The 27546-nt window shown below is 45.8% G+C and overlaps 1 protein-coding gene across 2 annotated transcripts in view; it reads right to left on the bottom strand.

Annotated features, from left to right (window-relative positions):
• PIKFYVE (phosphoinositide kinase, FYVE-type zinc finger containing) overlaps positions 1 to 27546 on the bottom strand; it is a 90891-nt gene that overhangs the window by 39678 nt on the left and 23667 nt on the right. The window contains exons 8-20 of one of the 2 annotated variants that reach the window (XM_054971210.1): positions 26617 to 26774; positions 23230 to 23341; positions 21594 to 21741; positions 21009 to 21176; positions 17078 to 17140; positions 12570 to 12699; positions 11228 to 11408; positions 9561 to 9635; positions 7771 to 7878; positions 6035 to 6175; positions 4791 to 4917; positions 2680 to 3788; positions 531 to 631 (exon numbers count right to left, since the gene is read on the bottom strand). In XM_054971210.1, coding sequence (XP_054827185.1) covers positions 531 to 631; positions 2680 to 3788; positions 4791 to 4917; positions 6035 to 6175; positions 7771 to 7878; positions 9561 to 9635; positions 11228 to 11408; positions 12570 to 12699; positions 17078 to 17140; positions 21009 to 21176; positions 21594 to 21741; positions 23230 to 23341; positions 26617 to 26774 — 2621 coding nt within the window. The remainder of the gene's footprint in view (positions 1 to 530; positions 632 to 2679; positions 3789 to 4790; positions 4918 to 6034; positions 6176 to 7770; positions 7879 to 9560; positions 9636 to 11227; positions 11409 to 12569; positions 12700 to 17077; positions 17141 to 21008; positions 21177 to 21593; positions 21742 to 23229; positions 23342 to 26616; positions 26775 to 27546) is intronic. The other variant, XM_054971212.1, reaches the window with a different exon arrangement.

Below are 27546 nucleotides of genomic sequence, written 5' to 3'. Positions count from 1 at the left end.
GTGGACAACGGACCAAGAGAGCTGAGGGCCAGTGAGGGACTCAAACCAAGCACCAGGAAAGCGAGAACAGAAAGGCCTGATGGAATCCTCTCCACCACGGAGTGGCTTTGCCTCAATGTCCGGCCGCTTAGGACAGGCCTGGCATCCTTGCTCACTCCTCAGCAGGAACTTCCCAAAAAGGGGCCACTGACCCAACAGGAAGAGCTCCGTGGTCACAGCCCTTGGGTTCAGGGCAACAAAATCGGGGATAGGAAAGTCTGGGGAGATCGGTCCCGCTCCTCAAGCATCCTCCATCAGGAGGACAACCTAAAGGAGATGCAGCAGAGCTGTGGGGCGCCCCAATCTGAAGACGGAGGAAGAACTGCAGACTCAGCCTTCCCCCCCACCCCCAGCTTCTCCTCTGACCCCCAAGGTCAAACACATTGTGCAGGAGCCATGTTCCCACCTCGCCTTTACGTAGGAAAGGAGGTCTCCTTGGGAATTAGGGAACTAAGTTAACCAAGGGAGAAAGTCGGAAAGGAGTTTCATACCATGGACTGACGCAGGCACTTGGAGCGTTGCTGGACTGGGTCGAAGAGCTGCTAAAGAGCACGCAAAGCCTCTGGTGGTTGAGGGGGCTGAGGCAGTCCACCTGGCAAGGCACATCCAAGAGGGAGTTAAGGAACCGTTCCCAACGGCGCACCGTCACCTACTTCTGACATGCAGAGGAGGGGCTCTTTCTGTACAAAGTGAGCCCTTTGGGCCCCAGCGTGTTTTAAAATTTATTCTAAACAGTGATCCAAGTCACACAAATTCAGCTGAATGGCCAAGGAAAAGGCAGGGGGGTTCTGGGTAACGTTACAACAAACCAGGAGCACAGTTCTTTGGGGCATGGAACACAAGGCCCACGTGAAACACATGCCTATGGGATTCTCCTCTACGCTGTTCACGCCCTAAGCAGACTTGCAACGGCATGTGCGAGACACCACCTTGCAACTCAGAGGCACTTGTCAGTGGTTTTTAAAAGGTAAGCTAGAAGCACTTCCCTCCCAGCAGCAAAGATTCAGCGCGCCATGCACCAAAGACTGACACGCTAACAATGGATGCTACAGCAAAACACAGAACGCACATGCCAGATTCTGGTCCCTGGAGCCCCTTCCTTTCCTGAACTCTTTGGATGGTTTTAGAAGAGAATATGATATGCCCTGGTGTTTCAAGAGGGGCAGCCATGTTAGCAAAACAAACAGGGCCTGGGGGCACCTTTGAAATGAGTAGTCTATTCCAGTGTAAGTTTTTCTGAGTCAGAGCAACCTTCCCAATGGAGACAGAGATACAGACACATACCAGAAAGGCAGGCAGGGGAAATGTCACAGGCTAGTTTTAAAACAATATCGAGTCAAAAGAGCTGGATCTTGCTTTAACCTGACCTATCTTTGTAATACCTCTTTCCCATTTCTCTGCTTTATTCTGTCGCATGCATAAACACACACATACACACATATGGATTAACATAATGGATGTACTCTTCAGTACATCTGATGAAGTGAGACAACGAATCTTGTCCGGGGATAAATTGTTAGTCTCTAAGGCAGGGCACAATTGCTTGCGCCAACACCTTTCCTGGTGCCTGCCAAGTGTTTTTAGGAAGTGGGTGGGGCCGGATGGGGCTTTTGCCAAGCATGGCTTCTGATTGACGTTTGGCGATTTGATTGGCTGTGCACTTTTAAAAACACTACTTTGGCAGAAGCTGCTTCCGCTGCACAAGGTACTTCACTCTGTGACTGAAGCTAAGTTGTGGCAGCCATTTTGTTGTTGCGCCTACGACACCCATGTCAGAGCTCCAAATGTGCCCACAGGCTCAAAAAGATTGGGGACCACTGTTCTAAGGCACCACAGAGCTCTTGTTTTAATATGCCCTGATAAAGTTCTTTAAGAGCCCCAATCCTGAGATGTTTATCCAAAAAGAAAAATGCAGTCATTAATTAGAGAAAGGACATTAGTTAACTTCTTGACTGAATGGAAACCGTTAATAGACTTTTTGCATGAAATGGATAACAAGGATTTGATGACATCTGGGTGTATGGATTAAGAAACAGGAATAGAAAAAAGAGGGGGTTTGTGACTAACTTAGAATAAGTGGGACTCTAGAAATGATATATACTTGTTGCGGAGAAAATTACTTGTAGTGTAATTTGGTGGGGGTTGTTTTCTTTTCCTCTTAATTTTATAGATATATGTATTGTTAGTGTTATGTTTAGAATTGTGTGCTTTTTCTTGTTCTCTATGTTTGTTGTTTATTGTGTTGTGGTTTATAGTTTAAATAAAGAAAATTTTAATTTGACAAACAGAAAAATGCAGTCATATATGCTTCTGTTTCAAAGAGATGGCTGCCTGAAAGTAAAGGGGCTTACAGAAGGAAAGGAAAGGAAAGGAAAGGAAAGGAAAGGAAAGGAAAGGAAAGGAAAGGAAAGGAAAGGAAAGGAAAGGAAAGGAAAGGAAAGGAAAGGAAAGGAAAGGAAGAGAGAAAGAAAGAAAGAAAGAAACCACTGTAGACTGAGCATCATAGTTAATGTGTTGTTAACCCATTTTCCTTAAGGGGGAAATCACACACACATACCACACACACACACACGAGCGCACTCTCGCTTCTAAGTTCCTATACACACAAACAAAAACAGCCCATTTGAAAAGTTCACTTACTTTATGAGTCCATAAAGATTCATTCTGCACAAAACCTCTATCGTCGTCTTCTGTTTTCATACCAGCGGTCTCTTTCGACTGAACAAACGGATCCGAACTCTTCTGGGCGATCCTTCCTCCCCTGGCCCGGTAGTCGGACAGAACCGTGGCCAGCTGTTTGCTGTTGCTCAGAGGCTCAGCGATCCTGCTAACGACAAATTCGTGGGGCGGCAAGATCTGAACAGGCTTGGGCTGGGCGCTTCCATTCATGGATTGCAGCCCAGAGATGTCCCTTAGCAGCTGCTTCTTCCTCCTGCTGTCCAGCTCTTTGTATTCCTTATTCAGGAGAGGAGACAAATAAACTTGCTCCAGGAAATAGTCCCTGGTAGGGCACCTCATGCCCCTCTCTGTTAACAGAAAGGGCTCTGGGAAGGTGAGGACGGGGGAAATGCAGAGAATGATATCCTGCAGCTCTTGCTTAAAGGCTAAGGAAAAGGATTTGAGGCGATCTTCTGAGGAGGTCACTTCTTCCGTGACATACAACCCAGTGTCATCTTGCAAGGGGTCCCTAAAAACTCTTGTGTGGCTTTTGGGCTCCTGGGGGCCACCCAAATCCTGCAGGCTCTCCAGTTGAGTGCCATCTAAAATCCCCAGGCGGAGGGCCAAGAGTGGCTCTGGCCCCAGTGTCGGAGAGAACACTGCTGCTGAAGAATCCACAGGCGGTAGCTCTTGCACGTCACCACCATCCTCTTCCATCAGAGTCCTTTGTTCCGAGGCGCTGATGTCATCAGAGGACACAGATTCCGAGACGACGGGCAGCTTGTCAGAAAAGACATCTGCATCTTTTACCATCATGCCGTTTTCTCTGTTCACCAAGTTTTGATACCCGTTTTCTTCTCCCTGCTTTTCAGACGAAGAGTGAAGGGAGCCATTCCTGGCCGATGTCGGGGGCATGGCAAATTCGTCCATAAGGAAGGAGATCTCCAGCTGGGAATGGTAAGCCACGCAAATCATAAAGATGAGGATCTCCTTCACTCGAGCCAGCTCATATTCGCCAGCACCGCACAGCTTGATGGTGCAGCCCAGGTGCTGAGGACATCCTTCAAAAAACATCAATGTCTTGGTTTGCTCTGGGAGATTCGGGGCAGGAGATGGGGAGGAGAGGAGACAGAAGAGACAACCGTCAGTCTTTACAGGCAGGTTTAGCACGCGGCAAATATACATGCAAATTCTAACTGTTTTAATTTAATAACAGTAAATAAATAATAAAGGAGCCCCGTGGTGCAGAGTGGTAAGCGGCAGTACTGCAGCCCAAGCTCTGCTCATGACCTGAATTTGATCCCGGTGGAAGCCGGGTTCAGGTAGCCGGCTCAAGGTTGACTCAGCCTTCCATCCTTCCAAGGTTGGTAAAATGAGTACCCAGTTTCCTGGGGGTAAAGTGTAGATGACTGGGGAAGGCAATGGCAAACCACCCCGTAAAAAGTCTGCCAAGAAAACGTCATGATGCGACGTCCCCCTATGGGTCAGTAATGACTCGGTGCTTGCACAGGGGACTACCTTTACCTTTTTAAATAAATAATAAATCAATCGAACTGATCCAAGCATTAAAATCAGCCACCTAAAATGGCGCAGTTACTACCGGCACACAAAGCAAGCAGAAGAACACAAGAGACGCCAGGCAGCACTGAAGCCCAAGGCAGCCCTGCTTCCTCGCAGGCCTGGCGAACAGAGGTGTTTGGATCAGCTGCCTGAAAACCCAGAGAAGGTGAAACCACAGAAGAGGTCCTCTTGACTTTCCTGAGAAGTTCTTGGAACAGGGAGGGTTATATTCTGCCTGTATTCCCCCCCACCCACCCCCTCACCCCCACATGAGGTCTGAACAACATGGAAAGTTCCTTACAAAGATGAGCATGAAAAGCCCTTTTGGGGTGTGTGGGGGGGGGAACAGTGTGAATCCTCCTTGACCAAAATAGGGGGAAGGAAATGCATAGGAGCCTATGCTGCTGGAACAAAGGTAGTGTTGCCTGCCTTATAGAACTATCAGGCATTAAAACAAGCCCTTCATCTCAAAAAGGAACCACCATCAATATACTTCTGGCTAAACCAGGTCGGGACATCTGCGTTTTACTCACCATTAGGCAACTGGAACACCTGTATGTAAAATTTATGGCAGGTTCCCAAGTGTGGCTTGGTCAACAACTGATCCATCGACATCACCAAGTCTCCCTGAGTCATCCGACTTATTCTGTCCAAGACTTGCTGTAAGACATTGATAAGATCAAGGCTGCGTCTCAGCCTACATTTCACTCTGCATAATGCAGGAAGAGAGAACAACAGGTTAAAGGCGGTGGTTCTTAAACTTCCAGCTGCTATTGCCTACCAAGAAGACTGACGGCGCAATCCAAAGGAGAGTTACTCCAGTCTAAGCCCATTGATTTCAATGGAGTAACTCTCCTTAGGATTGCACTGAAAATCATCAACAAGTGCCCTTCAAAGCCTGCCAAAAAAATAATAGTGGCTCCACAGCACTCTACACAAGACAACGTTTGGTAAAGGCACATTTGTAACATATGCAAAGAAAGAAGAGAGGTTCGCAAAAGGAGTGCCAGTTTTTATTTGTGCCTAATTGGCACATTTTGGAGAAGCTTACAGTGCCACCGCCTAGCTTTCTTCCGGCCTCATGGATAGAGGAGAACAGCTGGTGGTTGGTTTTTTGCCCCAAGGGTGCTTAGGGCATTCCTGTTTGATTCCACTGGCCACTTCAAGGCCCTTGGAGAGAAAGCAGGGTTTTAAACTTAGCTCAGGGGTGAGGCAGTAGGAACCAAGTCTCCTAGAACCCAGTATTTGAACATCTGTTTGGTCCTAGGTCAGTATCCCCCACAAGGCTAAGACCAAGCTATTGACTCATCTCCAATTACCAAATGCAGATCTACCAAATACAGATCTGGCCCAAGGAAACCAAACCAGCAACATGAGACAATCTGTGACCTTCCCTAAAATTTAGCAGCTACGTTTCCCCAGCAAAAGCAGAGGCAGAAAAAAGGTTTAAAACACATGTTCATTTGTGCCGTAAGGAGAAGGCACGTGGGAAAGAGAGTGGTGCTCAGTGCAGACAACTCTATGCCCTAACACTGTCCTACGGCACTGAAGCGTCTGCAAAGATGAGCAAGCTAACAGCCATTGTAAAAAAGACAAGATAAGCTATTTTAGAGATCCTTGGTAGAAATCCATTTTAGAGATCCATTGTAAAAAGACGAGATAAGCTATTTTAGAGATCCTTAAAGTAACCCATTTATCGCTCCGAGAATATTTTGCTTTGTATCAGTCCGTATTTCAAGCTGAACGCCCCTGCTTTGCGGAAAATTCCAGCACTTACCGGCTTAACATTTGTGACTAAAGTAATGCCATGTTCCAGCAGCAGTTCCTGGGCGATGTGGGCTACCGTTTTTTCAACTAGAACCAAGGTGGGCCTGACATCCACTATCCGCTGGACGTAGTTCTTTAAAAACTCCCTCTCCTAAAACAGCACAAACAGGTCAGGAGTCAGTGTGGACAGATCAGCTGGTGCTCAAACGGTTCTGTGCCTCGAAGGCCACAAAACGTTTAACAGAAAGCAATTTTTATTCCAAACAACAATCGGCGAGGTGACAGCCGGAACCCCCTTCCGAACTCCCCCCAACTTTTCTGATATTTTCTTTTCTTTTGGAATTAGGAAAATGGTTATTCAAAATGTATAGCATGGAATGTTTTTTCTTAAGATAACCTACAACATTCGACAATGATAATTTCTATGTACCAGTAAACATATACGACATTTTCAAGGAATGTTTGTTTTAATGAGAGGAATTTGGGCCACAATTAACTATTGTGCCTGATGATGAATTCAAAGATTTGGTGTGTTCAATGTTAAAGGTTAACTTGATATCCACATATACTATTAGTCCTACTATTATGATTGTAAGAAACTGCTTCTGTCCAAATATTAGTTCAATTTCAATTTTTATTTCTTCCTGCCTCTGAGATAGTAAAATTAAGACTCACGTGCTAAGGTTGCATAGGGTGCAACATACTGCAGCACTCATGAGTATTGGTTATATTTGTAATTTTGCTTGAAGAGAACACAGATATTTATAATTTTTAAATTCCACAAATATGCCAAATTTATATATACTCAGTTAAAAACAACGGCATCTATTTCAACTTTTCCCCACATATGTTTTCTCCCCAGAATAGAAAAAGTGGTTTCCCCCAGATTTCAAAACTTTCAGAAATTTCTATTTTTACCAAGAACCAACAGAGCTAAGTGATGGGCTTTTTATGCCCAAGATGATATTAAACATGGAGATACTTGGCCCCAGAAGTTTGGTGGCTCTCCCTGGACCAGTCAGCTTAACCTTCCCGCCCAGGCTGTGGTTGCTAAGACAGAACGGAGAATGATGTTGTAAGCTACTCTGGGTCTCCACTGGATCTAAATAAATAAATACAGTGGGCCGGGCGGGGGTGGGATACGACCATCCTTCAAGTAGCCTTCTTCCAGCTTAAGTGGCACATCCTCCAACAGAACAGCCACTTAATTTGGAGGAACACTTCAGACTCGAGCCAAAAGGAAAGGTGGGGTATAAATGAACCAAACAAACTGTTCTGTTGTAGATCCAGAGGAGTTAGCCATGTTAGTCTGTAGTAGCAAAATCGAAGAGAGTCCAGTAGCACCTTTAAGACTAACCAACTTTACTGTAGCATAAGCTTTCAAGAATCACAGTTCTCTTCGTCAGATGCATCTGACGAAGAGAACTGTGATTCTCGAAAGCTTATGCTACAGTAAAGTTGGTTAGTCTTAAAGGTGCTTCTGTTCTGTTGTACAGTAGGATGTACCCATTTGTGAACTGCATGTTGCAAACGTGCTTTAAGAAATATTCAGAGACTTTTTGCTAACGTTATAACAGTTCTGAAGAAATGTGGCTTTCAGAACCAGACACACTAGCCTTTGGAGAAGAACGAAGCAACACTCCTGAAACTGATATCTCAGAAATGCAATAGACTCAGTAGTAGCTACTCATTTAGTAGGATTTGACAAGACCCGACAAAACACAGACAAGATAAAGATTCCACAACCTGACGAACTATAGGATCTATACACGTAAACTTTGTTTCTTCTCGGTAGAGGTATTCAATGGAACATTTCAACAGAAGAATTTTGGGATTCTTAATACAGAAATTCATCTGAGGGGGGAAAAAAAGAGACAAAGTTGTTAAATGCAAAGAAATACTTTTACATACGTGTATAATAATGTTCGTGCTGCAAAATTTTAACCTCCCTCATGTTAATACCGAGACCCAGGTTTAAATCCCCACTCCGACATCGGAGTTTGCTGGGTAACCTTGAGTCAGCCACACACACTTAGCCTAGCCCACCTCACAGGGTTCTTTGTTGTGAGGATAAAACAGAGGAGAGGGGAGAAAGATAGGGTATAAATGAAGTTAATAAATTCACTGAACGTTGAATTAATCAGTACAAGGAGGAAAGTGAAGGCCTAATAAACTCACATCCTAATAAATTCACAAGCGGAAGTCAGATCCCTTCTAAAACATAAGACCCCCCCTGCTGAACTGGAACGGAGGGCCACGTGGCGCAGCTTCACGTTTCATACAGGGGCCAACCAGTTGCGTTGCAAGGGCAACCTGCCATGTCATGATCCCAGAAATGAATAGCGAACACTAAACGTTGAAATGAACTCAACCACTTCAAATTAAAGTCATGGGGCAGAAACCCACATGATAAAAACCCAAACCTGACACAAGGAAAGGACTGAAGGAGACCCCCCTCCTGCACTTGCACTTCTTCATTAATTTTATTAATACCCATTTCATATTCTTTAGGTGTGTGTTGTGGCTTGTAATTGTTGACTCATTTTGTATTGCTGTGAAACTTCGTTCTAATAAAACAAAATGTATAACACAATTCTGCTTCTATGAAGCATAACATATTGAGTACCAGCAGGGGTCATTTCGTAGAAAAAGAGCTGGAGGAACTCATTAGCATAATCGATTAGCATATGCCACGCCCCTTGCCATCACTGAAAGTGTGTCATTGGCATATCTGATTTGCATATGCCTCACCCCCTGACATCACCTATCCTGGCTGTTTTGGACCCAATCCTGGACATTCAGGGCGGAAAGTGGGCCCACAATGGCAAAAGGGGGCTGAAAATGGCCGAAAAGAGGCCCCAAATGGTCAGGATCGGGCCGCTGCTGAGTGGGAGAGTGATCCACCACCCGTCAGAGGCCCAATCCTGGACATTCAGGGCGGAAAGTGGGCCCACAATGGCAAAAGGGGGCTCAAAATGGCCGAAAAGAGGCCCCAAATGGTCAGGATCGGGCCGCTGCTGAGTGGGAGAGTGATCCACCACCCGTCAGAGGCCCAATCCAGGACATTTCAGCCCCAATCCAGGCTGAAACGGGCCCAAAATGGCCAAGAGTCAGGTGGGCGGGGCCACCTGACATGTGACCTCTTCGGGGAACTGCCGGAACTGCGTTCCAGCGCGTTCCCCCTCAAAATGAGCCCTGAGTACGAGCCTCATACAAGACTCATGCACAGTTATGACTTGTAAGGCACTCCTTGGACAGTATCACCTGTGCACATCTGAGCACAAGTATTTTGCCAAACAAGCACAGAATATAAACAGGACACGTGCAAAATCAGGGGAAATGCTAATAGTTAGTCTGAAAATATACTAGGGAGCACTGGGATAAAATCCAGGTCACAAATTTTCTAGTACTAAGAAATAGTGAGTCAGGAGAGCAAAACTCAGAGCTGCAGAATGGGTTCTTCACAAGGAAATGACCCTTCTCCCTCAGGGATTCTTTTCTCTCAGGATATACAAACCCAGACAGCTGTATCATACCTTCTTATGAGCGACGTTCTTGGTGCACACAAAACCATTCACCATCATCGAGTCAAATTTTTTCCCGCCGGGAATCTGACAAAAGAGCAAAAATTATCTTGAATCCCCTGGTTTTCCAACCACATCTAGTTTGCGTTAAGAAGTGAAGCTATTTTACAGCAAGGGGTTTTTTTTACCACCAGCACCGATAAGCCAACCAGAAACAGCCTCTGGATGACGCTACCCGCAAACCAAGTTCCTTTGAACTGCCCCTTTGTGCCCAAAGGGCTCTAACAACGCTTCTGACCACCTGAGCCTGGGGTCCATGACAGCCCCAAGCGTTCACTGGATGGAACACGTGGCCCCATCTCTTGCCTCTGCACGGTCTCCTGGTCATCTGCAGAAGGAAGTGGCTGCACAAACTCTCCCTCCCCACTCTCTTCCTCCATACAGTTGCCACCGCAAACAATGAAGTGATGGTGTGGAGGCAGAGGCTGGGGTCAGCGCACTCCATCCCGCTCTTCCTCCCCATGTATTCAGCAGATGCGTAGGGCTGTCATGTGCACCAGACTCCAATGAAGGGCCTTCCTGGACTGGCACTCCGTTCGCCTCACAGTCAATGTCCAGCTGATAGTCACCTGCGGGGCTGGGTCCGGCGTAAAGTTTTCACGCTACAGCTCTTGAGAAAGTGGAAACATGAGAAAAAGACCACAGTAGCCACTTGTGTGAGGTTAAATTTATTGTATCCACAGCTGTGTTTCTTCTTGCGCAAAAATCTTGCGCAACCAATTTCTGGGCATGGTAATACATAGGGAGGAAAGTGCGAGGCACAACATCTTGCCCAAGTGGAACTGTGCTAAGTCCATTTATGTTTCCTCTTGCACATTGCGGGACCCAAGTTGTTTACAATTCAGACGGCTTCCCTTTCGCCACCTACCCGGATGTGACAATCTAAAGTGCCTTCATGAAACAAGGTTGCGAGAATCATTTTTTTCAAATTGCCTTTTACTTTTCAAGACTGAGAGCTCTTCTGCTGTCCTGCTAAGCACAAAAGCGCCTGGGTAGCACACAGATGAACACCAGCTCGCCTTCCTCCTTGCCAACAGCAATTCTCCCCAGCATTCTATGAACTTTTGAAGTGTTTCTCTGAAGAGATGCTTTTGTTTACCAAATCTCTGAATGCACTTCTGAATCCAAACCCAAAGACAGCAAGCTAGCTTATCAGTTTTCTATTTCACGACTCAACTTCCGTGACGGCATTTACTTGGAAAGTCTTTATGTCCAAGCGATCAGGTTTAAACTAAATAAAACCTTATCTCCTTCCAGCTGCAGCCTATAAGGACAGGATTAAATGCTGCATTCAAAAGCATAGAGAAACAAAAAGCATTTGTCAAGGTTAGTAGTAGTAGTAGTAGTAGTAGTAGTAGTAGTAGCAGCAGCAGCAGCAGCAGCAGCAGCAGCAGTAGTAGTAGTAGTAGTTGTAGGCTCAACGACTCTCCCGTTTCTACAGACCAACAAGGTTAAGTTAGTGGGCCACAAGTCACACAGGCCTGGGTTGGTTTCAGTTTGTTACAGCAGAAACCCCCACTGAAGTCTTTTCCACAGGTCGGCGTCAGCCTGACAGAAGTACTGCTCTTCCGCTTCCCTTCCCCAGTCCCCCCACCCAAGCTCCCGCCCCACCAACTCACTTTCTTGACATGGACGAACTGGCGGATGTCCATGTCGTCGTCTCTGTTCTTGACATCGGGTCGGACCGTCTGAACGACTTGGCAGACGACAGGCACAATGATGTCCCTCCAGGAGAGGGACAAGGATTCACTGTACAGCAGCTGCTGGAGCAGGCCCAACATGTGGTTGTGATTAGCCGAGCTGCAGGGAGAGGGAATCAGGAAAAAAACCCTTATGAAGGGCTGTTAGTTCTTCATAGTTCAGCGGCGTCAGCGAGATACATCCCTCCATCCACCCACCCAATGAGGGCACATCCTTTACATTTTAATAGGTACGTGTCAGGGTCATGGCCCCTGCCATACTCGGGGGGGTTGGGGTTCACTGTTGGGCTGCAGACCCGATCTTCTGTGACACACTTTGGGAGTGCTTTTTCCTCTGACCCAAACTTGCTGAGGAAGCGGCTTGAGAAGCTGTGTGAAGCTGAGAAGGAATGCGGTTCTCAGCGTTGCCAAGGAGACGTGGCCTATGTCTAGGACTGGATTCCTAGTCATAACAATTCTACTTTCTTTCACTTTACTTTCTGTTGCTGAGCATAGATGGGAACATAGCTAAAGCGGGGGGGATTAGAGTAGCGTGGGTTGTGCTTGAAGGGTTTAATATTCCTAGTAGGGGGAGGGAAAAGTTATTCCTGACAAGAAATGTCTGTGGTGCCGTACTATTAGATTCTCAATAAAGTTTTAACTCATGTCTCCATAGACTCGTGCAGTGAAGTTACTGAGATCTGAATTGGCAGTTCCTGACAGTATATGTCTTTAACTGAAAATGACCTTATAACTTGATGTTATGGCAAGCCTGGACTACGAGTACAGAAATTCGATCTTCCTTAAGCCTTGATTAATACTAATTCACCCCTTTCTAACCCATACGGTGCAACATTTGTGTGCAGAGTTCACCCCACTTTCCCCCACAGCAGAGGGCGAGAAATGACCCCAATATGCAAAACTTGCCACATTACAGAACATATTCAGATTTAGCATGGCCTCTCATGCAATACATTCACGGATTATTCACAAAAGTGTATTTCAGCTCAATTACATCCCCATTTGATAGGAGGTTTTATTGCGCTACCTCAGATATTATTTCTCAAGGATATAAAATACAGGCTATTAGCAACAAAAGTTCACTCTTGTGTTGGGCCTGGAATCAAGCAGCAGTAGTTTGCTAAGTGACAAATACCTCAGTCACTTCTGGCAGTCGTGCTCTTTAACAACAATCACAAAAGCAAGGGAACAGAATACGCCCCTCCCATCAGAAACGGTACAGGCCAACCCGAGGCTTCAGCACGCCCGCAACCCAACTTACAGCAGTCTCTCCATAGCTTGCTTTTCCCCATTTTCCTCTCTCAGCAAGTCGAGGTTGCTGTGGTGCCACCCCAAAGGGGTGAAGAAAAGCTCCTTGGATTTCTCTTCCACCCTCCGATTGAACAACGATTCTAAGAAAAAGGACCAATGCAAGGGGAAGAGACGTGAGATCGTAAGTCACAAACACATGGTTTTGCCTTCTACTAAGTCAACTCATTGTTCCATCAAGATCAGAACTGTCTCCTCGGAGTGGCAGCAGCGCGCCAGGTTCTCGGGCAAAGAGGCCTTTCCCATCGCCAACTACTGGATCCTTCTAAACAGAGATGCCAAGGAGGGAACTTGGGACTTGCTGAGTGCAAAGCAGATGTTCTGCCTCTGCGCCGCGAGCCCTCTCCAGCCATGCCACATGGTGGTTTTTTCAAAGCTGTTTTGCTAAGAGCCATTTCACACACAATGTTTTTTCCCCACACTGACGTGTGCCGCTGCCCGGGGCATGTCCCTTGGGAGACGCTTATCTGCCACAAGCTAATGGATTCTCCAGCTCATGCTATAGCGGGGGCTCTGTTTGACAAGCTTTTCTTATCAATCAGTTCACGTGCTGCGGCTAAGAAACTGCTACGCAATAAAACGACCATGCAGCTAGGAAGTCTGGGGCTTCAGATGCCACAGAGCATATTTGAAAGCCAAAGAAAAATCTAAAGGAGTGATGCTTTGCAGTGGCTTGGGAGCCACGTGTGATTCTTTGACATGTCACCTGTAGCTCTTCTGAGCACAGTTCCCTGGTACCTGCCCCAAGTTTTAGGGAAGTGGGCAAGGCCCTTGCCTGGTGGGCCTGTGATTGGCAAGGGGTTCCTGCCTTGAGGAACAGGTAAGCTGCAATCCTCGTTGAGGAGCAGACCTCATGCCGGGGATAGAAGTAAATGCTGGCTGAAGGAAACTGTCTCTGTGGCTCTACATGAGCTGCAGAGTAAGTATCACTGGGCTATAGAATCTTGGAGCTTGTCGGATTCTGACCACACACACCACAGGGAGAGCAAGAAAACATTTAACAAGTTGCCCCACCCATTTTAGGGATGGGTCTCAAGGAAACTGTTTGTGGTTTGTGTAATACGTATAGTGAACAGGTATCTTGCTCATATTTCATTATGTTCTGCTTTTTCAATTCCATTCTCAGCATTTTGACCTATAATGTCTGATCATTCTTTTTTCTGGTTCTAATTTTGTAACCCTACTCGGTTGCCTATTCGATGAATCATGCTGTTCGACTGCATTGTTTCACACCACAAATCCACCTTGAGTCTCTATGAAAAAGTGGGTTATAAATAAAAAATTTAAAAAATGACGGCCTTTGGCCGAATGCAAGCTTACAACTCTTCTGACTAATTTTCTGAGAATAAAGTTTACATCAGAAGCTTTTTTAGCATTTAATACTGATTCATCTTTATTTAAGTTTCCCAAGACAACCAAGTAAATCCTGCATGAGCAACTAAAAAAAACGGAACAGCAACTTCTAATTCAACTTAGAAAAATCCACAGAAACAGGGCAGCCTATGATAAGCTTGGGTGGCCATTCAAATCCCAACTTTGACAAAATGCTCATAGACGATCTTGGGTCCGCCACATTCTCTGCATTTAAATCTATGGCACAGGAGGATTGCAAAGGGAAGGAGAGCCTCCCACAACTGCTTGGAAGAAAGTGGAACCAATCTGTACTCTTAGCCATTGAAACTATTGCAGAGACCCAACCTCAGCTACCAGATGAACCGTTCCAACACCTACTTAATACTACCTACTCTAGATCTGTGATTTGTATGCGTTCTCTCCCCTTTGATAGGTTTCCATCATCTGTATTAGACTGAGAAGTGGTGACTTCCTAAAGACCCTCCACAGTAGAAGCCCGAACCAGATCTTCCTGGTCCAGCATTTTACATCCAACTTTACTGGCTTGGATTAGCACATTAGCGACACGCAAGGCTTTTTTTCTGGAAAAAGAGGTGGTAGAACTCAGGACCGCACAATGGCATCACTTTGAGTCAGCTGGAACAAGGGGGTAGTTTTTTAAGGTTTAAATTGCCCTTGGTGAAAATGGTCACATGGCCGGTGGCCCTGCCCCCTGATCTCCAGACAGACGGGAGTTTAGATTGCCCTCCATGCCACTGCACAGAGGGCAATCTAAACTCCCCTCTGTTTGGAGATCAGGGGGCGGGGCCACCAGCCATGTGACCATTTTCAAGAGGTGCCGGAACTCCGTTCCATCGCGTTCCTGCTGAAAAAAAGCCCTGGTGATATGCAAATCTGTGATGCTGTGCGGATCTGTTAAAAGGTGCTTGCACCTATTTCTAGTGGCTCAGCCAGGATGTCTTCAAGATCACCATTCCCTAAACTGGACAGTGGCTTGGATCCATGCACAGTGAGGAAGGGAACGGTTTTTGCCCATTACTCCTCCTGCAGAACTGCAAAATGGCCCTCAAAATGCTACTCCTAGGGGATGGGAACCATCAGCAATAGCTTGAGGGGGTCAGAGGTCTCCTGCAGGAAAGGGTATCAGAGAAAATTGCCCCTGCTCTGGCACCCATAGAAATTCTAGGAGACACCTAAGCCAGTGGATGAACCCCACCCCTTTTGCATATAAATGGATTCGGGGAATCTCTCACGTCAGCCACCTTCCCCCATCCATGCTAAGTAACTCTGCTCTTGTCCACTCTACTGGGACAGTTGCCAAGGGATTAATTCTCAGTCCACTTCTTACTGGGCTCTCTTCACCACAACCAGTTTGGTGTAGTGGTTAAGAGCGCAGGACTCTAATCTGGAGAAGCGGGTTTGATTCCTCACTCCTTCACTTGAAGCCAGCTGGGTGACCTTGGGTCAGTCAATTAAGAGCAGCAGGACTCTAATCTGGAGAGCCAGGTTTGATTCCCCACTCCTTCACTTGAAGCCAGCTGGGTGACCTTGGGTCAGACAATTAAGAGCAGCAGGACTCTAATCTGGAGAGCCAGGTTTGATTCCCCGCTCCTCCATTTGAAGTCAGCTGGGTGACCTTGGGTCAGTCACAGTTCTCTGGAGCTCTCTCAGCCCCACCCACCTCACAGGGTGTTTTGTTGCGGGGATAATAATAGCATACTTTGTAAACCATTCTGAGTGGGTGTTAAGTCATCCTGAAGGGTGGTATATAAATCAAATGTTGTTATTATTATTGTTATAACTTTCCACAGGCCTAAGCACTGGGGGAGGAGGATGGAAGGTAAAGATTTACGTATCCTCCCCCCTAGCTGTAAATGAAGGAGACTGGAAATGTGTGGAACAATTTGATCTGTTGGGCAGTTGAGTGAAAATGGACCTCAACAGACAGTTTTGCTTGATAATATCCATTTGAAAACTGCACTGCTTGAGCGTGCACCCACATGCCAGGTTTATGCTGCTCTCTCAGAGGGAAAAACTGCACAGGTCATCTTCCCACTGGAGCTCAAATACTAGCATGTACAGTAAAGCAGGTACACTGTGCAGAAAAATGAAAGTGATGCCCTCAGCCCTTTGCTGGCATTCTGGAAACAGCCACACGTTTAGATCAGATGACGGAGAAGACAGGGATCTCCTTAACACATGCATGTCAAGTCCTGATTAAGTCTCAAAAGGGCTTGGGGATGGGGTTTAACTAAACGGTATGCATGAAGCGGTGTTATATTTTATTTAAAATTTGTGTGCCACCCTTTCCGCCCAACTTAAGAGTCCCCTAAAAACATTCAAACAAGTTTTAAAATACATATATATTAGCAATTAAAAACAAAACATGCAAATGAAAAGCAGGGCCGGTGAAGGAATGCCAAACAAAACAGAAACGTCTTCACCCACTGGCAGAAGTTAATGACGGAGGGGAAACAGACAAGTCTCCCTGGAGCGGACAGAGTATTTATTGCCAAAAAACCTGTTGTGGGTTTTGGAAGAATATTTGCAAAAAGCTTCCCAGCATGCTTCTACTTTTAAGAAACAGATAAAAAAAATAGCAGCCAAAACTTTTAAAGACAACAGCAATAGTAAGATATCCTTTTGCTGAAAAGCTACTCCGGTGGACCAGTTTTATGGGATTTTTGAGCTGTGGAAGGCAACGGTTTCTTATGAGCCCAAGTTGCTTGTCGGGCAGCTGATGAAGCCCAGAAATGGAAAATTGAACTTTGCTGTCTTATGCAAGCGAGAGGAGCATACAGTCAGTACTAGTCATCAGTTAAAAATTGGCTCCAGGTAGCTTCTTCTGTGTGCGTACACAGAAGGGTTTGAACAGAACATTCACGGAAGCTGACCTACGCAACAGAAGCCAAAAGGAAAGGTCAGATGTGGTCACATTCACATTTGCCTGCCAGATCTGCAGAGATTGCATTAGGTTCCGTATGCGGTCACAGTTGCCCTAACACAACACACAAAGCTTTTCAGGGCAGGGAGGGGGGGCACAATTTTAAAGTGTTCACCCAACAGTTCTACTGGCTGGGAAATAAATCCCACCCCCCTTCCCCTTACCTTTGATGAATGCGTCACTTATTGAGATCATCTGTGGCCCTCCGTTGTCCGCAATCAAGTACTCTGAAAGAAGAGAGCAAGCAAAAAAGAATATATGGAGACACGGCGGAGAAACAAAAGGAAACGACAAGCTGGGCTGGTGTGGCTGCTATAATTATATGGCTTACACACCCACTCCACAAGCACAAGAAATATGGTATTACTCATGTCACATGTCTACTCCCTGCTGCAGTAACAGATCCAGAAAGCAGACTGGAATAACTTTGCCTTCTCTCTTGTTCCACGTCTGTGCTGGCAGGGCTACCAAATAAGAAACAGATGCAAATAGGAAGCAGCTTGATAGGAAAAAGGTGATGACAGAGAGCAGCATTCCTGATCCACACACACGGCCCTCCTTTACCTAATAGCAGGTTAACCTTCCATTGAGGAGCTTCACACAGCAAGCAAAGGTTCAGGCAATACCAACAAGTGAAAACCAGGCCTGTTGTTCAGATTTCTGTATTAATTATTCCCCCCTCCCCTGCTGGCACACCCTTGCCACTCTCAACAAACAACGAATGTATAGCCGAGTGCAATGCCTTAGGATCCATGGTGTGGCTCCCTCTCACTGCGGGTTACTTACTAAACAGAGGCCTTTGTCTGGGACAATCACGGTTTGTCAAGAGGACGGAAAATCCTAGCAAGGGAAGAGAAAAGGAACGCTGAACTGCCTCTCTGACGTGAAAGGTCTGGAACGGTCTACAGTCTCCTGTTCACAAACTGATCATTGCCATAAAGGGACAGCAGAAGTTCCAAAACTCGGCCTGAAATGGTTACACCCGATTAGGGAAGCAGCAGCCCAGGCAGGTTATCTAAATACGATCAGGCACCACCAGGCTGAGCATGCATATCTTCTCCACAGGCTCCGCCTGATTAAGCCAGTTTCCCCAGGGTAGAAAAAACAAAACAAGCAGCTCTCTATTTCATCTTATTGTGTGTCCTGCTGAAAAACTCTGAGGCGGTTCCCCAAAACTTTACTCAAGCCCTGCTCCAGGATATGACAGCCTCCCCCACCCTCGTTCAACTTCCCAATAAGTTAGGAAAAACAGCTACAAATATTATACAGATGCAGTATGTCAGTTCAAGGATCGCCTCGCTCTATCGCTCTCAGCACAAACCGTGCACATTTTCTTAACTTGCAAAAAGGGGCAAAACTCCCACCAAGCACCTGCAAACAGAAGACACCCCCTATACTTCCCCCAGTATTTTTAAAATGTTCAAAACCTGTTTAAAAAGCGACATCAATTCTAGCCTTGTGCTAGTTTCCAGCTCCGAAAACCTACACACGTAGCAAGGCAAAAGAAGTCCGTTCCTCTGACCAACACATCTTGGCCGTTTTCACACTGCTTACCGGCCACAGAACATCGCGCCAAGCTCCCAGAACGACAGCATCTTCCTGGCGCGATTTCGTGTGAGAACAGCAAAATTGTGCCAGGAAGACACTGTCCATGCCGGTAAGTGACAGAGATTCATGGCTGTCCAAGTGAAGCAAAAGAGACACAAATCTTTGGATCTGTTTTATGGGGGTTTTTTAAGTTGCGATACTTCTGACCTAAAAATTCTCTAGCCACCGACAGGCACGGGGTTGGATCTGGTGTAAAATTCCCACTTTTGCACGCCCTCTTGCGTGCTGCAGCAACTGCTTGCACAAGTCAAACCTTCAGCCATCCCACTTGCATTTCTGCTTGCCCAAGAACTTGTATAACCAATTCTGGACACTGTAGAATACAGGGAGAAAAGGCCAAGACTTTGTGCAGGGAGAACTGTGCTAACTTCATAGTACTCTTTAAATGCCTTGGCAATATTTGGGTCAGTTGCCAAGCCAAGTCACTTTGAAATGGGTTTTTCAGGATTTCCTGTGAAAGGCCTGAAAGACTGAACACTTAAATCTCATTCTCACAGTAAACTACATCAGAACTTTGAAACATGCAACAGTATCGTACAAAGCTTAGGGCACATCAAAGCACGTGACAGAAATAAGCCTTCTTGCTACTACAGTTAACTTGACAGCGTTAGTTTGACTACAGATAACTTCAACTGAAAAGTTTTAGTGAGCAGAAGCGGTTGCGTATCTCAGAAAACATAGCTGAAAACTATTTTTGTTATTTTCTCCACATGAGTCTGTGCTTGCATAGGTGAATTTACCTTGCATGTCATGCTCCCTTTTATCAAAGAAAGGAAAAGAGCCAATCTAAGTTCCATTGTGGGTGGATTTGGAATGATCAGGAAAATGAAAGAGGACAAAAAGAGCAATATTCAGCTTTCAGGATTTCGGTGTATGCCTTCTAAAACGGTTAACTGTGGAAGGAGAGGTTACCACAGAGATGGCTACCAGAAGCCCTCTGTTTTAATGATTTTCAGTAAAGAAATCTGGTTCTAACCTGCACTAAAGACAGCAGGGTTCTGTGGAATCCTGAAGATGCACAGTTTTATGGTGGTATCAGATTTAATGAGCCAGAGGTCCCCTGGTCAGATGCCACCATAAGGGTGTTTGTCATCAAGGTACCTCAGAATCTGGAACAGTCTAACATGGCTAACTTTCAAAGGAAAATATATTTCTAACATCTCAACACCCAATACAAAACGAGTAACCAATATAAGGCAGGAAAAAACTGCTGATTTAAAACATACTATAAAATGTCTAAATATCCTTTAATTTTATTTTTGTGGTAACTGTGTGAAATATATGAACCTGTAAATTGTTGATGTTGCAGAAAGTTTTACCTTGTATTGTAACTCTACTCCCTAATAAAGACACATTTGGTCTCCTGATTTATGTCTCTGTGAAAAGAGGAGTTTTTAAAAGCATTATCACAATGGTGAGGTATCTTGCTATAAATATTATGGGATAGTTTGTTTAGATTTTTTTTGGTGTATTTGTTTTAAACCAGCTGCTCGGTTCTGCCATATTATGTATAGTCACATAGTTTCAGGTACAGAAGATTTTTTCATCAACTTTTGTTTTCTGTTTGGGAGTTGGTTGTAGAGTTTGTTTTTCCTTTATTGCAATATCATCATTTAAAGCACCTCAACTTGGCTATATATATGAGAAAGAGACCACACTCACAATGTGTCTCCATCCCACACTGGCATGCTAGCTACTTGGACTAGCGCCTCATCTGACTCAGGGCCAAGCTACAAGTGACGAATGACACAGGTTGGACCCTTGTCAGCTTCCCTCAAGTTTTGATGGGAAATGTAGGCGTCCTGGTCTTGCAGCTTGGCTCTCCGACTGCCGTCCAACAGACTTTTCAACTGTCACTTGTCCAACATTCCACCAAGCTGCCTACATTTCCCGCCAAAACTTGAGGGAAGCAGACGAGTGTTCAACTAGTGTCCGGCATCACTCGTAGTTTGGCCCTGAGTTCTAAGCAGGCCCAGTTTGAGACCTGGATCCACTAGTAATTTCAAAGGACAGAAGGGGTTTTCTCACAACAGGGCATAGTTTTGTCTTCCCCCCCTCCTGCTACAGCCCCAAATGCCCCCCTGAAATGCTGCTCCTGGGGGTCAGGGACCCCCAGGAAGAGCATGAAGGGAGAATCAATGGAAATTCCCCTTCCCTCTTTGGTTCAGGGAGAACCTGTGGTGGATCTAAGCCTTGCTGCCCAGCTGCATCCCGTACTAGTGATGCATTCAGCAACTGATTTAGGGTGTGTGTTTTTAGGAACAACCTGTGCGAACAAAGGGTTGCCTCTCTAAGGAACGTTCCATGAGAAACTGCGCCCTCTGTGCCGATTGCCTGCAATTCTACGGTTCTTAAGAACAACAGTAAGGCATCTGGCTAAACAGAATCAACCCAGGGGATATGCAGGAATTTGCATCCAAACGAAAGGCTACCCGAGCCCTGTCCTCAACCACGGGTACCCTCCAAGGGGGCAAAACTACCTCCTACCTTTCTGGTCGGCAGGGTGAGGGGGCACATGAGGGTACTTGGAGTGCTTCTTGATATGGAAGTTCACGTTGTCCAGCTCCACATTCAGGCTGATGGAAGCGGCGGAGTCGCTGTCCATGGCAGACTGGAAGCTGCTGACTGAGGGACGCTTGCTAGGGCTGGCGGAATCTTTACGATTCGGAGGCGGGGAGGGGGAAGAAAAATACAGGGAGGAGAAAGGGGTGGGTGGGTTCAAATGGGTATTTATGGAAGATACCAAGCAGAGGAGAGAAACGGTCTTCGATTACATAAAGCCCAGTGAGCAAAGCTAAGCAGAGAGACAGAAAGACAGGGTTTTTAACAACTCAGACCTGCCAGCGCTGACCGCCTTCTGTTGAGGTCTCGAGACTGTTTGCTCATTTCTATAGTGGAGCAACAGCCAGGCCATCGGGACGCTTTGAGGTTTGAGAGGCCATGTGGGGAAATACTGCCTCTGCTTTAAAAGGACTAATCAAAGCTTTTTCGGACTACAAGAGCTGCAGGCAAAGCCAAGTAGATCTTTCACCGGTTCAAAGGTGGTTTTCCAGGGTCATCCAAAAAACTCACTGGTCAAGGTATCGTCTCCTTCTTCAGCAATCTGCTCCGTGTCGCTGTCATCAAACTTGATGTCTTTGAACCACGAAGGTTCGGAATGGCCTTCGACGGAGTTGACAGAATCACTGTCTGGAGACGGGGTTTCAGAAAATTCTGTGCTCTGCAAGGTCACCGTATTGGGGGGAGGGAGGGGGAGAAACAAGTTTCAATCATTATTCCCAAGAGCACATGAATAGGCCTACAAGAAGTATGATTTATTTAACAGAAATATTCCAGAAAAAAAGACTGAATGGATGGGGGTGGGGCTCGAGAACAGGATTATGTCTACATTCCGATTTATGGGGGCATATCTGCAAATCTGTTACCAGAAAAATCCCTACTTGCCATAAAGACGGCTGACCCTGGGCCAGTCATTCACTAAGCCTAACCTACTTCACAGGGTTGTTGTGAGGCCAAAATGGAGGGAGGCAGAAACCACCCTGAGATCTTTGGAAAGGCAAGATTAAAAAAGCACTGGGGTAAAAAATGATTTGTGTACTTCAAGCCATGAGAGAGAGACCCCTGGTGTGCACCTCTCCCCAGGCTGAGACAGCGCAAGTGGCCCAAGGTCACCCAGTGAGGTGCGTATCAGGGCGGGGATTCAGACTTGGATCTCCCCCATTCTAACGCTCCACCCATGATACCCCACCAGCTCCCACCAAAACAAAACGTTCAAGAGCAAACGGGACAGAACCCGACAGAATCCCAGGAGCGTTATGGGCCTTACCTCCTGCAGGTAACGGACCCCCTGACCAGTGGCGCACACTGCTCCACCAGAAAGCAAATGGTGTGGCGTGATCAGTGCGCCAGCTTACTTTCATAACAAACAGGACAATATGACCCAAGGCTTATACCACTAGGAAATAATTAAATTGTTCTCTCTCTTTGTTGGAATTTGAAAGAGGCAGATACTTGGGGGTGGGGGGAACATTGCTTCTTGGCAACTGTCACAAAAGCACTAGATGACATCCTACAAGAAAATATTGCTGACAAGCTCCTAATTTGGTAAGAGTTCTAAGCAGCTCTTTTAAATGCCTCCTTTGTCTTCTTTTTCCCTCCCTCCCTGAGTGACTTTCTTGTCAGTGAACGTTTCACATCTATTTCAATTTTTTTTTTAATTTTCATTAATTTTTCAAATAAGTAGTAGATAGAAAAGAAAGAAAAAGTATAAAGAAGGAAGAAGAGAAAAGAAAAAATTTAAGGAAAAAAAGAAAAAAAGATAAATGTAAAACGGTTTCCAAAGTCCGGCAAACTCCTCTTCCATTTTCCCTCTTAATATCATTGTCAATTTATCCATTTCTGCTGTTTCCATAATCTTTTCCACTAGTTCTTCTTGAGTTGGTGCTATTTGCTGTTTCCAGCGAAATGCTAATAAAATTCTAGCTGCTGTCACTGCATGTATTATAAAATGTTCTTGTTCAAGTTCTTGACCATCAATGTATTCGTTCAGATTAGTGACAATGTCAACTGATGTCCTTTGACACATTTTCCAAACAAAAACAGAACCCTTAGCAGTAAAATATTTAGTCACTATACAAGGGCAGAAAGTAATAACTTTTAAAAACGGAGTACAGATCTCATATAAGCCGTCACGAAATAAAATTCCTACCTGTAGAGGTCTGTAAAGCGCATATTCATCTCGGAAGATCTGATCGTGATGGCTGACGCATTCCAACCAGCGGCCGTCCACCAAGGCCTGCCCAATCGCAATGGCTTGAGCTCTGCAATCAAAGAACAGCGCAAACTTCAACAGCAGGAACATAACACGCCGAGACCCAAAAGGTTTCCTCTGCCTGCTTTAGCAGATCGAACTCCGTAAGCGCACGATGCTCTTCCTAATCCGCAGCTCCTCCAACAAGGAACCCCAATTCCAAGGACTTCACACGTCAATCCCTCAAGACTCATGAGCGGTTTGCAACACAGGTGGCAGCAGCAATGAAGCAGAGGAAGCAAAGAAAAATGCAGAATGGTGAGAGGTTACAGAAATATCCCTTAACTGATGCGTCCCAGTCCCCTCACCAAGTCATATGGGAAAGTTAAAGCCTATTTACAAGGCAGGGTGGGGGGTGCGATTCTAGCAAACTGGAAGACGGTGTTCAGCTCGCACACCCCACATTTATTAGTTCCACCAAGGGAAAGAAAGAGGCCTCCTTCTGATGGCCGGTTTCAACTCTGAACAAACTTCAGAACTGCCTCTGACTTCTCCCCAGGGCACGGCTTGTAGGATTCAAGACTTCCTCTTTCGGAATGAACCATAATTCACTGCGATGCCCCAAAATGACAAAAGCGCCGTTTAGTTTCTCTCACAAAACAGGACGTCTTCCATCAACGAGAAACACACAAAGGGTTGAGAGGAGGGAACATGAGAGTTAATGAACTTAAAATTTTTGGCTTGCTCACCTGAACGCAGCTAAAATCCCCCACTCCCTCTTTATTTTTGCCTTAGTTTGAAAAGTTCAGGTCTATCCCAGTTTTAAACAGATCCTGAACTAGAGTATATTACATCACCTTGCCTTTATTTTTGCATCATTTCAATATTATTCATTTTTTTTTACACAGGACACAACGGAATCTGATTAGCAACAGTTAGGTGCTTAAGCACCAAAAAAATTCAAAAGTGGAATAAGAAGAGTGAAAATGGGCAAGGTTTGCCAGGTAAGATCTAGTGGCTCAGAAGGAGGTGGTGGCAGCAAGACCATAACACAAACATTAAGCAGCTTAAAAACAAGAGGCCACCATGTTGATCCACAGCAAAGAACAAAAGCTACGTAATTAGGATCAACCAAAATAACAAGGTAGTGTGCAAGCTGTAGAGTTCTCCAGAAATCTTCATGAGGCTGGGGTGAGTGAGAAGGAAAGATCTCAGGCCAGGTTCTTAAGGCCTCTGTCAGCAATCCACAAAGAAAGTTGTGTTACTTGATGTGGCTGGTAGCTTCACCCTTGGCATGACATCCAATTGGAAGAAGCACTCTGGAGTACTTCACAATTTGAATGCTGTTATTTTGGTTGGCTTTAAGTAATATTATATGGCTCCGGTTTTCAGACTTTAGTAGTGCAAGAGGCCTCTCCAGACATGTCAAAGAGAGGACGGGGGACAAAGGAAGCTAGAACTCCACTGATACAGAACAGTCATCAATATTACGAAGGCTGGGACACAACTGCACACATTGTACTATCAGGAAGGAAGCAAGAATTGATTCCTCATCTTCCAGAGGACACAAAACAAAAAGAAAATGGTGTACTTGCCCTGTCAACCCTCTCGGGGCTTTCTAGGTGCAACTTGGGCAGCACTACACATACAGCCCCACGTCATACTACCTTTGGCACCCTCCTCAACAATCCTGCGCAAAACTGGATTCAAAAGTTCTCTTTTCCACCAAGACAGGACCAGCGGGAGTGGCTACATGGAAGAGCAGAAGGGATATAAACAGGGCTTTTTTTCAGCCGGAACACAGTGGAACGGAGTTCCGGCACCTCTTGAAAATGGTCACATGGCTTGTGGCCCCGCCCCCTGATCTCCAGACAGAGGGGAGTTTAGATTGCCCTCCTCCCCTTGTTCCAGCTGATCCAAAGTGACGCCATTGCGCAGTCCCAGAAGCATGCGTGCACTTTGCGCTTGCGCATGTGGTACCAGGGGCACCACCTCTGGTCAGGAGTTGCCCCCTGTGCTGGCAACCCACTGAGTTCCACCACCTCTTTTCCCAGAAAAAAAGCCCTGGATATAAGCAGCTCTGTATGAACCAAGAGTGTGAAGGGAGGGAGTAAGCTATACAGCATACAAAATTGGAAGCCACTGTAAGGCAGGCATTTTCATAAGGGCTCAATGTACACTTATAAAAACACCACACATACAAACTTGTGAGCAACCGGAGTCTTTATCAGATGCCACATTTTATTTATTTACTTCATTTATACCCCCCTCTTTCCACCCAACTGATATCCCAAAGCAGGTTTACACTGTTCACTCCTCCATTTTTCCTCACAACAACCCTGTGAGAAAAGCGAGGCTGAGAGTGTGTGAGGGGCCCAAGGTCACCCAGCGAGCTTCTATGTTAGAACAGGGATTCGAGTCTCCCGGATTCTCATCTGCCACCACACTAACCTCCACATAAACAGCTGGTAATTGATGGGGGGGCTGCTAGGAGATGGATGAAAGACTGAATTGTATTCCGACTTGACTCATGGGCAAGTCACCCAGAAATTCATGAGGCCTGGCATATAATTTTCTCACAATAACCTTTCCACAGGAAACCTCAACGCAAAAGCCATGCTAATATGACATCTAAGAATGATTTGGTCAGTGGTTATGAAGCATGGGAATAGCCTGCGACAGCACAGGTATCCCCTTGTAGGCGAGCGGCAGCATTTACGACACCTCAACTGCCTCAGTTACCTCCACTTGACCTTCCACTTCACACAGGCATTAGTTGTCCTGCCAGTGCTGTTAGCCCTGAGGGCATTATAACTGGTTCTCTAAGACAAAGACACGCACTGCACAGAATGATCCTTGCTCAGGACCAGTGGCGGATCAAAGGTGACACAACAACTCCACAGGGCCATCCAAATCAAAGGTAGATAGGTAGGTAGGAAGAGAAAGAGAGAAAAAGAGAGGAAGGGGAAGGGGAAGAAAGAGAGAAAGAAAGAGAGAAAGAAAGAGAGAAGGCATGCAACATGTAAATGAACAAAAGAGAAAAAGAAAGAAGGTATGCGACATGTTGTAAATGGTTTCCCCTCAGGATAACATAAACAATATGGCAAGCTAAAGAAAGAAAGGAGGCATGTGACATGTAAATGAAAGAAAGAGAAAGAAGGTATGCGACATGTTGTAAATGGTTTTCCCTCAGGATAAGATAAAAAATATGGCAAGCTATCTCCATAGCCTAAATACACAACCAGATTCAGCACAAGAAAGCCAAGGCAGGTGAGAGAAGAAATGAGCTCCATAAAAATGTCTCCAAAGGGCACGATATTCTTCAGGCTCCCCGATCTTTAGTACCTCGTAGTGATGTGGCCATTTCTCATCAGCCAATTCACCAGCTCCTTTCCCACAATGCAGTTGGGATGCGTCCGCAACCAATAGCGGTGATCCTGAAACTCCATCCCGCTGCTGTGGTGGCAGATTTTCTTCCACAGGTCCTTCAACTGGACTGAGTCCTACAAGGCGAAAAAGACAGCAGATGTTTGAGGGGGGCTGAAGGCAGAGAGGGGTGCTGTTCACATCTGGAACAAATTATTTACTGGAATTCTTTACAGGTATACAGGTGCCTTCTTACTCCATGAAGCTATTCCTTCAAGTTCCTTTTTAAAATGCAGCTAGAAGTATTTACGAAAGATCAACTGTTGGCTTGTGATCTTTCCGTCAAGGGATTCTTTAAGAAAAGCAGCAAAAGATTTTTGAATATTTTGTCCTCTCGATGTTTAAACACAACCTTAAAACAAACTTCAGTTCGTTTGGGAGATGAAGTGAGGTTTTTGCTACACTGTTTTTAAAAACGGGTTTAATGGATTTAAGATCTGTGACCCTACTGCCAAACATGGCCCTCCTCCAGCCCGATCACTGCACCCCTTGGAGGTGTTCGTACCTTCTCAGACGCTCCTCCCGCTCCCCGTAATTTGAATTTCTCCTCCTCTGAGAGCAGAAGTGGACTGAATGAAAAGGGAGCTTAAGCAAGCGCTCACTGTATCAAAATTCTACCCCCTCAATACAGACTTTGAGAGCAGACGCTGACGCCCTGCGCAATAAGCGGGATGCTGGAAAGAGTGCTTATGCAGACTTTGCCATGGATACCTGTCTAGCGGAACCCGACTGAGCCCGATTGCCTACATTGGTTCAGGCTTCCAAGATCCTACAGGCCCAGATCTGGCCTGACACCCTGGGAGTGGAAAGTGCAGCTCGGTTAATTAATTGCACTGTGAGCTGCTGCCC

Source organism: Eublepharis macularius, chromosome 2 (assembly GCF_028583425.1).
Source record: "Eublepharis macularius isolate TG4126 chromosome 2, MPM_Emac_v1.0, whole genome shotgun sequence".
Classification (NCBI taxonomy): Eukaryota; Metazoa; Chordata; class Lepidosauria; order Squamata; family Eublepharidae; genus Eublepharis; species Eublepharis macularius.
This window is presented reverse-complemented; position numbering and strand designations above follow the sequence as displayed.